The sequence below is a fragment of the Chiloscyllium plagiosum genome, unplaced genomic scaffold, assembly GCF_037043375.1.
Source record: "Chiloscyllium plagiosum isolate Xiang-an unplaced genomic scaffold, Cpla_swu_hap1 HiC_scaffold_12, whole genome shotgun sequence".
Lineage (NCBI taxonomy): Eukaryota > Metazoa > Chordata > Chondrichthyes > Orectolobiformes > Hemiscylliidae > Chiloscyllium > Chiloscyllium plagiosum.
In genome coordinates, this window is record NW_028270150.1 from 46206850 (window position 1) to 46219464 (window position 12615).

General features: G+C 37.7%; 1 protein-coding gene and 1 non-coding gene across 8 annotated transcripts in view; both read right to left on the minus strand.

Moving 5' to 3' along the window:
* Positions 1-12615, minus strand: part of spag17 (sperm associated antigen 17) — a 228948-nt gene that overhangs the window by 49915 nt on the left and 166418 nt on the right. For all 7 annotated transcript variants that reach the window (XM_087992764.1, XM_087992765.1, XM_087992766.1 and 4 more), the window contains exons 41-44: positions 11584-11635; positions 8636-8732; positions 5353-5406; positions 3402-3504 (exon numbers count right to left, since the gene is read on the minus strand). In XM_087992764.1, the coding sequence (XP_087848890.1) occupies positions 3402-3504; positions 5353-5406; positions 8636-8732; positions 11584-11635 (306 nt within the window). The remainder of the gene's footprint in view (positions 1-3401; positions 3505-5352; positions 5407-8635; positions 8733-11583; positions 11636-12615) is intronic.
* Positions 1020-1093, minus strand: trnat-agu (transfer RNA threonine (anticodon AGU)). The gene has a single exon. It is a non-coding gene; the product is annotated as a tRNA-Thr (tRNA).

The window sequence follows — 12615 nt, forward strand, 5'->3', positions numbered from 1 at the left end:
ATGGGCTAAGGAGTGGCAGATGGAGTTTAATTTAGATAAATGTGAAGTATTGCATTTTGATAAAGCAAATCAGGCCAGACCCTAATGTTAGGGTCCTGGGAATCATTGTTGAACAGAGAGACCTTGGTTTGCAGTTGCTTAATTCCTTGAAGGTGTTGTCACAGATAGACAGGGTAGTGAAGAAGGCATTAGATACACTTGCCTTTATCGGTAATGCATTGAGTACAGGAGTCAGGGTGTCATGTTGTGAATGTACGGGACATTGGTAAGGCCACATTTGGATTACTGTGTTCAGTTCTGGTCTCCCTGCTTTGGAGAAGTGCTTAAACTTGAAAGGGTTCAGAAAAGATTTACAAGTATGTTGTTGAGATTGGAGCATTTGAGCTATATGGAGAGACTGAATAGGCTGGGGCTATTTTTCCTGGAGCACCAGAGGCTGAGGGGTGGATTTACAGAGGTTTATAAAATCATGAAGGGCAGGGATAGGGTGTATAACCAAGTTCTTTTTTACACAGGAAGGGGAGTCCAAACATAGAAGGTGAGAGGGGAAAATTATTAAGGGGACCAAAGGGGAAACTTTTTCATACAGAGGGTAGTGTACATATGGAATAAGCTGCCAGAGGAAGTGGTGGGGGCAGGTACAATTACAACATTTAAAAGGCATCTGGATGGTTACATGAATAGGAAGGGTTTAGAGCGATATGGGCCAAATGGGACTAGACTATTTTGGGATATCTGGTTGTTATGGATGAATTGGACTGAAAGGTCTGTTTCCATGCTGTACAACTCAATAACTCTGTAATTGTTTGTCGGTAAAGCAAAAAGCCAACATCAGAAGTAGATTTGTTTGGCAAATTACTAGCATTGAGGTTCATACATTGAGTCTTTCTCCTGAACTCTACTCTGTTAAATTTCTGAGAGGAATACATGAATGTATTATACATAGAACATAGAACAGTACAGCACAGAACAGACCCTTCAGACCACGATGCTGTGCCGACCGTTAAATTCGAAGACAAAAGCACCGTTGAGATTCGAACTCAGGATCTCCTGTTTACTAGACAGGTGCTTTAACCAACTAAGCCACGGTGCCTAAATTATCCTGCACTGAAAACAGACAAAGGTCAATGTGAAGCCACTGGAACCTGGCAAATCATGCTCCTGAATTGGGAATATGTTTTCTTGATGACCAGAAGCTACAGACCAGCTTTTAGGTTAATGTAAAGTCATGGTTTTCAATGTTTACTTGCAACAGCTCCAATAAAAATGGGAACCTTCTCATCAGCAATGTCTGCATATAGCCTAAAGGGAGGGAAATGCAACTTAATGGTTGCAGTGCAGTTTTTAAAAATTAAAATGTTGAATAAAATTCTCCTGAGAACATTAAACTGCTCTAACATTCTGTGCACAGCGATCATGATATTAATATTCAGTTCTGGAAGTCACTGGAGCACATGAACATTGCAGGCCTACGCAACCAGAAAAAAACATTAGAGGTAACACTGTTTGTCACATGGGAATCATGACTTCCTTCCACTCAAGTTTCATCAAGCTCAAGAAAAATCTTGCCTTTCAAATCTTCAGAAAATTCCAAACTACAACACAACCAATGAAATACTATTGAACTATAGTCGATGTTATGAGAATATGGTCGTCAGATTGGTCACAGTGCAGTTCCCCAAAAAGCAGAGAACTTGAGGATGCTGGAAATGAGGAACAAAAACAGAAATTGCTGGAAAAATTCAGTAGATCTGACAGCATCTGTGGAGAGAAAGCAGAGTTAACATTTCAGGTGCGGTGACCCTTCTTCAGAAGTGATTGAGGATAGGAAAAGGAGGTTAGTATACATGCTGAAAATGAGGTGGGCAAGAGGGAGGACTAAATGTTAGGTTTAAATGGAGCCCAGAGAGAGGGAACAACTGTTGGGTAGACAGAGGAATGGGTAAAGGCCACCCTGGAAGAATGAATTGCTGCTAATGGGGACCACTAGTAGCTGACAATGAGTCGTTGTGATAGCAGCCCATATAATGACAAGGTCCGGTATGTGGGACAAGGTGCTTAGGCCCTAAAATTATTGAACTCGATATTGAGATATTGAGTCCTGAAGGCTGCAAGGTCCCCAAGTGGAAAATAAGATGCTGTCCTTTCAGCTTGCGCTGAGCTTCACTGAAGCACTACAGCATGATTGAGACAGAGACGTTGGCCAGAGAACAGATTGTCTATTGTCTATTGAACTAGACAATAGGAAGCTAAGGATAATTTTTGCGCACAGAATGTAGGTGTTCTACAGAACTGTCACCCAGTCTGTGTATTGTCTCCCCAATGTGAAGCAGACCACATTGTGAGCAGAGAATACAGTAGACTAGATTGAATGAAGTGCAGTTAAATTGCTGCATCACCTAGAAGATATGTCTGGGGCATTGGGTAGTAAGGAAGGATAATGTAGAGAGGCAAGTATTGTGGGCGTAAGGGGCGGTGTTGGAAGTGGAGAAGTGGAGAAGGAGTGAACCTAGGTATCCCAGAAGGAATAGAGCCTGTGGAAGGCTGACAAGGGAGGGAAGGGGAATGTGTGTCTGGTGGTGGTTACCCACTGGGGATAGCAGAAATGATGGCTAATGATCCTTTGGAATTGAATGTTGGTGGGATGGTACATGAGGACCTGAGGAACCCTGTTGCTGTTCTGGGAGGAAAGAGAAGGCGGGAGGGTCAAAGTACAGGTGTTTTATCAGAAATGTCACGTGGTGGTGGGGAATCCTCAGTTCAGAAAGAAGGTGGACATTTGTCGAAGCTGGCTTCATCAAAACAGAAGCGATGGAGACGGAGAAACTGGGAGAATGGGATAATTTTAAAATAAAGTTTTAAAGGAAGCAGTTGTGAGGATATAAATTCAAGTAACTGTGGGAGTCAGTGAGTTTGTAGTGGATATTGGTGACCAGCCTAGCCCCATTGACTTACACAGTTACTTTGACTTGGATTGTGAAGTGCACTCATCTTGCTATAACACTAGACCACTGAGTTTAGTTACAAGCCACACTTGTAGGGAATATGGTTCAACTTAATCTCAATTCTCCAAACTGCATTCCCCCCAACAGCCGAGCTATCCTCTGTATTCCCCAAATAACCCTTACTCATTAGTGTAGTATCTTTCTTAGAGAATTCCAGTAAACTTGTGCAGTGTGGACTATCATTTCTATGATCCTAGTGACTTCCCCTGAAAATCTTAATAGTTCTTGGTTTGCTTTCAATTGTCAGGAGTATGGTTGAGGTTTTTTAGCAGAAAGATTCAATTTGTTCTCTTTTGATCAATCAGATACTGAATATATATTTATTATGCTCATCCTTTTCTGATCAATGAGAAAAGCAGTTACACACAGACTTAAAAAGGAGAACTGAAAAAATACCTGAGCTGAGTCCAAGGGTTTGTTCATATCAGACTGAAAGTATGATGGGACAATCATGTTCTTAAGAGCTAGTTTGGTTCCTTTTACTTCATCAAGCTCTTGCCTGTCAGTGCAAAATTACAGCTGTTATAAACTATACTAACACATCTAATGCCAGTTACACTTAGTGACAATATCCAGAAGTACACACTTTAAGGTGATCATTGGTCAGAATTGACAGTATGAAATCCTTGGAAGTTTTACAGTCTTTTTGCAAAGCAATCTTGAAATTGTCTTTCTAATAATCATTTCTGACAACTAATGATCTAATCACTTATCAAAATAATTTGTTAATTCTTACTTTGTTCATTGCACATTATTATATGTATGGGAAATCATGATTAGTGCTGAATGCAAGCAAACTCACAACTTAAATACTGAGTACCACACAGAATTGTAAAACTGTGATTGCTAATAGTCTAGGATAAAAGAGAATATCCTTTTATTGTCACATGTATTCAATGTAAAATACAGAGAAAAGTGTGTACCATTGCCATACAAAGGTGCCATTCACAATAACTTAAAATAAAACTTATAAAAATTACATATGTGGTAGTACTGCTAAAAATGTCAAAACAAGAATTTATTATTACTATTCTAGTTTTATTCCAAGTAAGGAAGAAGGTTTGGGAAAATTCAAATTGTTGACTTAGGCTTGATTTGTTTCATTATGTGAATTCTGATTACTTTGAACTCAAAATCTAAACTATGAGATCTTTGGTCAACATGGGGACTTGCATGTGTATTCTATACCCAATTGTGAACGTTGCTACTTTTGATTCTCAGTAGTATGCCATATAGAGCACAGAGGAAATATAGAGGAAAAAAAAGTGGGAACAGTAACTTGAACAGTAAGATATTTGTCTTTATTCATTCATGGGGTGTGGATGCTACTGGCAAACCAGCATTTATTTTGCAATCGTGAATTCCCTGACGTAGCCGGTTCTGAGCCACTACCTGTTAAATGTATTGAGACATACAGTGCTGTAAGGATGAGAGTGCCAGATTACAAATGAGTGTACATATCGTAAGAGTCAGATGAGGGTAAATTTAGACTAGTATGTGAGCCCATTCAATGTGGCTTGTTTCAAGCCAGTTCTCTTTTAAACACAGGCCAAATACTTTAGTTAGTACCATGTGGTTACTTAGTAAGATGAAGTGGAATTGACAAATCAAGCTGTCAATTCTTTGTTGATTGCAAATGTCCATTTCTAAGTACTTAGTTTAAGCCAACACAAAAACATTTGTATTTGTTGTTGTGCATTCCAACTGATTTTGGTAAGATACAAACACACATAAGGATATCTTCGTGTAGAAAAGGAGGAGATTGTATGCAAAATCGTTAGTTCAAGGGGTTTGATAATTAGGTCCAGAATCAAGTTGGAAGTGGCTTGCATTCAAATATCATCACGTAATCCTATATATGCTTGCCATATGACAGTGTTTCAAACTTTCTTGCTGTCTTTGAGTAGCTGTTCCATCTCTAACTGATTCTCTAGTTCCCAGTATAAGGAATTGCATTACTTATACAAAGTGTGTACCATAATTATTAAAATTTGTTGGTTTCACTGTGGCTTTGTGGAGTTGATGGAGCCAATGCGAAAAGTCTTGGCATTTGCACTGGGATTGACAATTTTTTTTTGCAGAATTAATAAATTTAGCTGGGGGCCACGTAGCAGAATGTTTTGATAGGTTTGAGGAATCTATTGTTATTTCGAATGGTTAAGTATGGAATAAGAAGAAATAGTTAACATTCTGAAGGAACTATGTAACTGACATCTATGATCGATTTGGAAAGCCTTAGCTTTTTGATTTGTGTGGAACAGCTCCCAGTTTTCCATCATATTTTATTAACATTGGCACCTTCTTTAGTTCCTTACAAACTGACTTTCTTTGCTTGGCTTGCTATTACCTGTATTGTTCTAATTTTTGTGGCCACCGAGATGTCTGCTTCTGCTCTTTATTGCTGCATGAAAGGAGAGAAATCAAGTTATAGAATATTAAAATTACTAATATATTCATATATAATTCATGATAGGTGTGCTCCAGTTGGAAAGTGTTTTCTGTAAGCAAACTGTGCAAATGAATAAATGCTTATCTTCTTGGTACTTAAAAAAAACAAGCACAGGGAGCAATACCCAGAGTAATATGAACAAATATCATTTCCTGATAAATGCCATGACTTATATAGCTGTTTGGAAGTTTTCATTCTGAGTATGTATTTAGCATTATTGTTTGAATGTCATAATTTCTTTATTATTCTTAATGGTGCAAAGAACAAACCTACATATGATGCAAGCAATTAGAAAGACTAAAAGAATATTGGAAACAAATGCAAAAGAAAAAGGAATATTGGCATTGACTGCAATGGAAGTAGAATATCAAAGTAGAGATACTTCATAGTTGTCAAAAGTTGAAAAGAGGTGATTGCAGAGATGGCAGAGACATTGTACATAATGTTCTAAGATTTCTTGGATTCTGGAGGGATCCCAGTGGATTGAAAAACAATTAATGTAATACCATTATTCAATTAAGGAGGTGACTGTAAGCCGGTTTGCCCAACATCTGTTATAGAGAAATATCTAGAATTCATTACAAAGGAGGTTAAAGAACAGAATGGTTAGGAAGTCCTATGTACTAACCATGATTTTGCAAAATGGAAATTGTATTTAACTTATTTATTTGAATTTTTTTTAAAGGAAGTAACAAGCAAAATGGATAAAAAGGAACCTATGCATTTAGTGCATTTGGATTTCCAAAAAGCATTTGAAAATATGCCACATTAAATGCAGCTACACAAAGTAAGAGCTCATGAAGTCAACGATAATATATACAAGCATGGATAAAGGAATGTTTTGCTAAAAGGAAGTATAGAATAGGGATAAATAGGAGATTTTCAGGTTGGCACGCCTGGTTGGAGTGCCATTGAAATCAGTTCTGAGCCCTCAACTATTTATAAACTATGTCAATGACTTGGATATTGGCAATGACTGCATGTAGCTAGATTTGTTGATGATATCAAGATAGGCAAGAAAGTTTATTGTCAAGAGGTGGTGGAGAATCTGAACAGTAATATGAGAGGACAAACATTTGGCAGCTGGCATTTAGTAGAAAAGTATGAAGTTGCCTACTTTAACAGGAAGAATTGAAAAGTAGTATACTATTTAAATGGAGAAACTCTGCAGAACTCTGATGTTAAGAGGGATCTAGGTATCTTGAAATGCAGGTTACAGTGATCAGGAAAGCAAATAGAATTCTGGTGCTAATTGCAAGTGAAATGGAATATAAGGGTAGAAAACACTTTATTGCACTTGTAGAAGGTATTAGTAAGACCACACCTGGAGTACTTTGTACAATTTGGTCTTGTTTGAAAAAGAATGAAACAATTGCATTACAGGCAATTCAGAAACAGTTCACTTATTCCTGAGTTAAAGCATTTTTTTTTATGAAGTAAAGGATTAAGCTTTTATCCATTGGAGTTTACAAAGATGATTATTATTGAATTATTTATGATGGTGAGTGATTTAACTTGTCTTTTGGGGTAGATCCTGGAAGAATATTTCCATTATGGAAAGACCAGACTTGGGGACATGGTCTAGGAATAAGACTTCTGCTTTTTAAAATAGAGATGAGGTGATATTTTTCTCTCAGGGTCATTAGCGTTATGCTCTCAACACATGGTAAATGGGACAAGTCAGATCTCAGAGTAAGATTGGGCTTGATACATCATTTTTAAAAAATGTAGTTCACATGATGGTCAGTCACTAAAGTATAGTGACACAAGATTCCAGAGTTTTTTAACAACAGCACAGAAGATTATCACAAAAAGAATGGCAACTAAAAATGAAACTATCTAGATATAGAAGAACAGTTTAGAAAAATCTGTACAACAAGTTTTCAACCTATTTCTCAACACCATTAATTTAGAGATTCAATATGTACAAATTACCCCTCTCAACTTGTTAAAGTTCTATTTAACTGATTCGCTGGGTACCTTTTCTGTGAAGTTTCTTTTTGTATAGGTCTGCAGCATGGAAACAGGCCCTTCAGCCCAATTTGCCCATGCTAACCAGTCTTCATAATTAAACTAGTCCCATTTGCCTGTGTTTGGTCCGTATCCCTCCATACCTATTCCATCCATGTATCTGTCCATATGTTTCTTAAATGACAAAATTGTACTCACTTCCACCACTACCTCTGGCAGTCTGTTCCATGACCACTTGATTATTCTGAACTGAAAGTAAGTTAGTCATCTTAAATATTTACTAACTTGTCATAAACCACCACCCAATAAATAATTTTACATTAACATGCCACACAAATCGACAGCCATTTGCTTTCTGAAGTATACTGGAGTAACAACACTGTTTCATCAGGATTCTGAGCTTGATTTTACTTTCAAACAAACCTCCTTAGAAATGAACCTAGTTTATCTGCCTTCATGGTAAAACTGACCTTCCAAAAATGATGTTATAATAAATAATCATAAATGATACATCTATCATCACATTAGTCTGTGGACTTATCTTCCTCAGTAAACAGTGGAAGCTAAATAATTGAATTTACACAATATTGAGTTATAATATCGCAGCAGACTAGAAGGTGGAGTTGAGACTGTAATCAATCAGCCAATATCTTACTGAATGGTTCAATAGGCTCAAAGGGCTGAATGTCCTGCTCCTAAGTCCTAAGTTCCTATGTCTGATTTCTAAGGTGGATGTTAAATATCCCACAGAAATATTTTGACAAGGAGTTGGGGAGATAGACATAGAATCCTGACTAATATTTATCGCTCAATCAAAAGCCACAAATGACTATACCTGGTCATTACCACACTGCTGTTTGTGAAAACTTGTTAGATGTAAATTAGCTCTGCATTTTGTATATTACAACAGCTCAAATGGTTCAAAAGGCACCTAACTAACGGTAAAGCGCATTGGAAAATTCTGAGGTTGTGATAGTTGTGATACAAATGCAAGTTTTGTTTTACAATACACTATTACCCAAATACGTGTACTAGGAAACGTTACTTACAATCCATTTTCATACTGAAATGGAGGATCTTTCATTCCTTAGAATGCAGTTAGTCATTCAAGGGATCTGCGTTTTGATGTTGTTCCATGACTTTTATGGTATGGGAAATTAAGCAAAAGAGAGAGAAATATTGTGTCTTTGTTAAAGTTAGTCTGACATACCTTTCCAAGTTGATTTTAGTCCAATCACAGGTATCTGTCTCTGGTGTGCTCTTCATAGTGGACCTCACAGCATCCTCATAAATTGAAGCCACATCAACTGTGACAAATAATAAAGTTAGAAAATGTATAGAAACTGCACAACCATTGTCAGATTCATTAGGTCACACTAATACATATTCGTGAAATTATATATGGTTTTTTAAACCCGATATTTCCAAAAGCCCAAAGTAATAAGTTATTGTGATTTACTGTAAAAATTGTGTTAATGATTTACATTTTCAAATCATAAGAAATTAATGGTGGGGGAAAGAATTTACAGAAATCTGTGGATTTCTCTGCCAGCTGTTATTAATTCCACAACAATCTGACATTACTTTGGGTGATGTTAGATTATGTTATAAATTCGCCAACTTAGTCTCCATAACAGGACTTGAAGTGCAATGTGGATATCCCCTACTATTTATTGTCTACCAACATGGTGGAAAACTATAGTTTTCTGGCTAAATGAAATATAGATGCATAAAAGTGCAACAAAAGTTTAAACAATTACAAGCCAGATTTTTGTGCTACATTTATTTTTACCAACATGACACTCATTTTCCTCCACATCCACCATTTCCTGTTTATGTGAGAAGAGCCACCTCCTAAATCTGCACTTTCACTTGCATAGACAAAATAGTGGTGCTGGAAGAGCACTGCTGGTCAGGCACCATCCAAGGAGCAGGAGACTCGATGTTTCGAGCATAAGCTCTTCATCAGGAATGATGAAGAAGACCTTATGCTCCAAACGTCGACTCTCCTGCACCTCTGATGCTGCCTGACTGGCTGTGCTTTTCCAGCACCACACTTTTTGACACTGATCTCCAGCATCAGCAGTCTTCACTTTCTCCTTTCACTTGCATATGCCTGCAGGAGATATATAGCCCATGGATTTGTAATTCTTTCATTTATAACTGCCATACATCCCAAAATAGATTAATTCTGTAGCCTTGCTATAAATAGCATTTCTGATGTGGTTCAAGCAAGATCGGCTGAGTGATGCATTAGCCCCTGTTTGCAACTTGGTTGGCATCTGTATATTAAAGCTGAAAGTTCTGTTGTCTGATAACCACGAACAAGGTTGAACTGTTGCTGATTATTGTGCAGAAGGTGGCACAGCACATGTAGAACTTCCATATAAAACAAAGTTTTTGATGGCACAACTTTCACTCAGTCCCTCAGCATTACTTATTGGGAATATTAGGGGTTGGCATTGCCTTTCTTTGACGTTGTTTTTGTGCCCACTGGTCACCTTCTCCCTGCATCAAGCTATCCAAAGGAAGAATTTAATTAGGAAATGTGTCCTATTCAGTAATATTTCTTTTCATGGGTAGGTGTTAAAAATATTTCAGCAGTTACCAAACTATCAAGCTACTGGGTGAGGGGGAAATGAATTGCTCTGGTTCTTTATTAATTTGACTGGTCACAACAAGCTTAATATATAAAGGATTCCCTTCAGTGTGGATACATTTCTCCCAGACAAAATGAATTTATGTTTTAAAAAGAGCTAATTTAGCCAGGCTTTCTTCCGTTAATAAAAGCACGAGCTTATTATTCACTAAATGTGAGAAAAATAATAATGATTAAATTCCCTAACAGGCCCTTCAGCCCAACAAGTCCACACCGATCCTCTGAAGAGTAACTCACCCAGACCCACTCCCCTACATTTACCCCTCACCACTGCACTAACACTATGGTCAATTTAGCATGGCCAATCCACCTAACCTGCACATCTTTGCATCATGGGAGGAAACCAGAGCACCCGGAGGAAACCCACACAGACACGGGGAGAATGCGCAAACCCCACACAGACGGTCGCCTGAGGCAGGAATCAAACCCGGGACCCTGGCGCTGTGGGTCAATTCAAATTCCATTTTACTGTGTGTGAATTACGCTGATAGAAATGGAGAAGATTTTCTACTAGTCTATGTGACCTTGCAAATGGTAAAACCAAAGAAGAGCATAGAGTACAAGCTGAGTCAAGTACATATTGAGTTTTATTGATATATCAATGGTAATTTAAAAATAATTACCTTGCAAGCTGGCTTCATCTGAAAATCTACACCCTTCTACACACCTATTCCCAGATGTTTAGATAATACAGATGGCAATTATGATCAAGCCTACTCAGATGATACTGCTCATATTAGGCTTTTATGTGGGTACTAGAAGGCACATTTTAGAAGTTCTGAAATACTACAAAAGATGCAACTTATTGAAAACCTGACTAGTATACATCAATTAACCTAGCAAGTAGTCCATTATAACTTTTGAAAGTCATGTTTAATGATTTAAAAGTTATTCTGAAGTGGTAGACTAGATCATTCTTACTGAATGATGGAGGGGGGGCTCAAGGGGCCAGAAGACCTATTCCTGCTTCTAATTCATATGCTCACATGAATTCAAGGCCACTGGCCATATTGAATTTTAAATATATTCAGGTGAAGAGGCAGATTTAAGAGATGGTTCTTCTCACTAGACAAGAAATACCTGTGTGTGTGTGTGAGTGTGTGGCGGGGGGGTGGGGGGGGGGGGGGTGGAGAAAGGGGGGATGCATGTCGGATCAACAAAAATGGACACAGCACAAACTCTGACCCTTAAAACTGCACTTAATTTTACACAACTTAACATACACAGCGTGTAGTTATTTCATGAGTCTGCATGGTCATATTACATTTTTAGTAATTCAAAATATTCACTTGGGGTAGCATTGAATCCAACAAATCAAGAGTGTAAAGGTATTGCTCATGGGTAGTCTCAGTTATTTCATGTTTATTGCAGAATATAAAATCCTTTGATTGTTTTTAAATAACTGAAAGCATTATTACAGAGTTTAGCTTTTTTAAAGTTTACATTGACGATTGCTGAAAAGACCCATGTATTCACATTGTAAATGTGTCAAAATGTACCTTTGTTTGATTCTTTCTCTTCAGTTTGACACACTTCTTCATCAGAGGAGGACTGCACAGGAATGATGTTGGTAATTTTGTGATAATGTAGGAAGTACATTCCAAAAGAAATTAATGACAAATAAGATGTACAATATAGATCCATAATGTACAATAGCTGAAAACGCATTTACTGACACATCCGAGTATTTCTAAATAACTTTTTATCTTTATCTTTATCTTGAATCTGGTAATAAACTAGTATAGTTATTCCTGGGAATTGAGAGTAGTTGGAATGTAGTGGCATTATACTGTACACAGAGTGGGAAGAGGGGTAAGTTGAATAGATTATGAGGGTGTCCATGGCAAAAGACAAAGTCAGTGATAATGGGCGCAATGGAGAAATAGATATGTAAAACAGGTCTTAATGTTAGGTGTAAAAAGTTTTTAAAAAAGGGCCAACTTGCAACTTACCAATAAGACACAGCTGGGAGAGGGTGAAGGTGGAAGAAAAATGCAGTACAGAGGTCAAACACAGAGATGTAGAATTTAATTTTGAATCTTGAGGGTGATAAACTGCCTAAGAAGAAAATGAACTTGCTCCTCCAGCTTGCGCTGTGCTTTGCTGAAACACTACAGTAGGCCAAGGACCAAAATATTATCATAGGAGTAAAATGATTTATTGAAATAGCAAATAATTGGAAGGGCAGGGTCATTTCTATGGAGAGTGAAGGTAACCTACAAAGCAGCCACCCGGTCTGTGTTTGGTCTTGCCAATGTAAAGGAGACATTGTGAACTGTGAGTATAGCAAACTTGGTTAAATAAAGTACAAACAAAATAATGCTTCATCTGGAAAGTGTGTTGGCAGTCTTGGATGGAGGGGATGTAGAAGGTTAATGGCAAGTATTATACCTTCTGTAATTGCACAGGCAGGTGCCATGGGACAGTAATAAAATGATGCAAGAGTGGACCACAATGTCATGGAGAGAATGGTCCCTGTTGAGTACTGACAATGGGTGAGAAGGGAAGAAGTGTTTGGTGGAGGTATCATG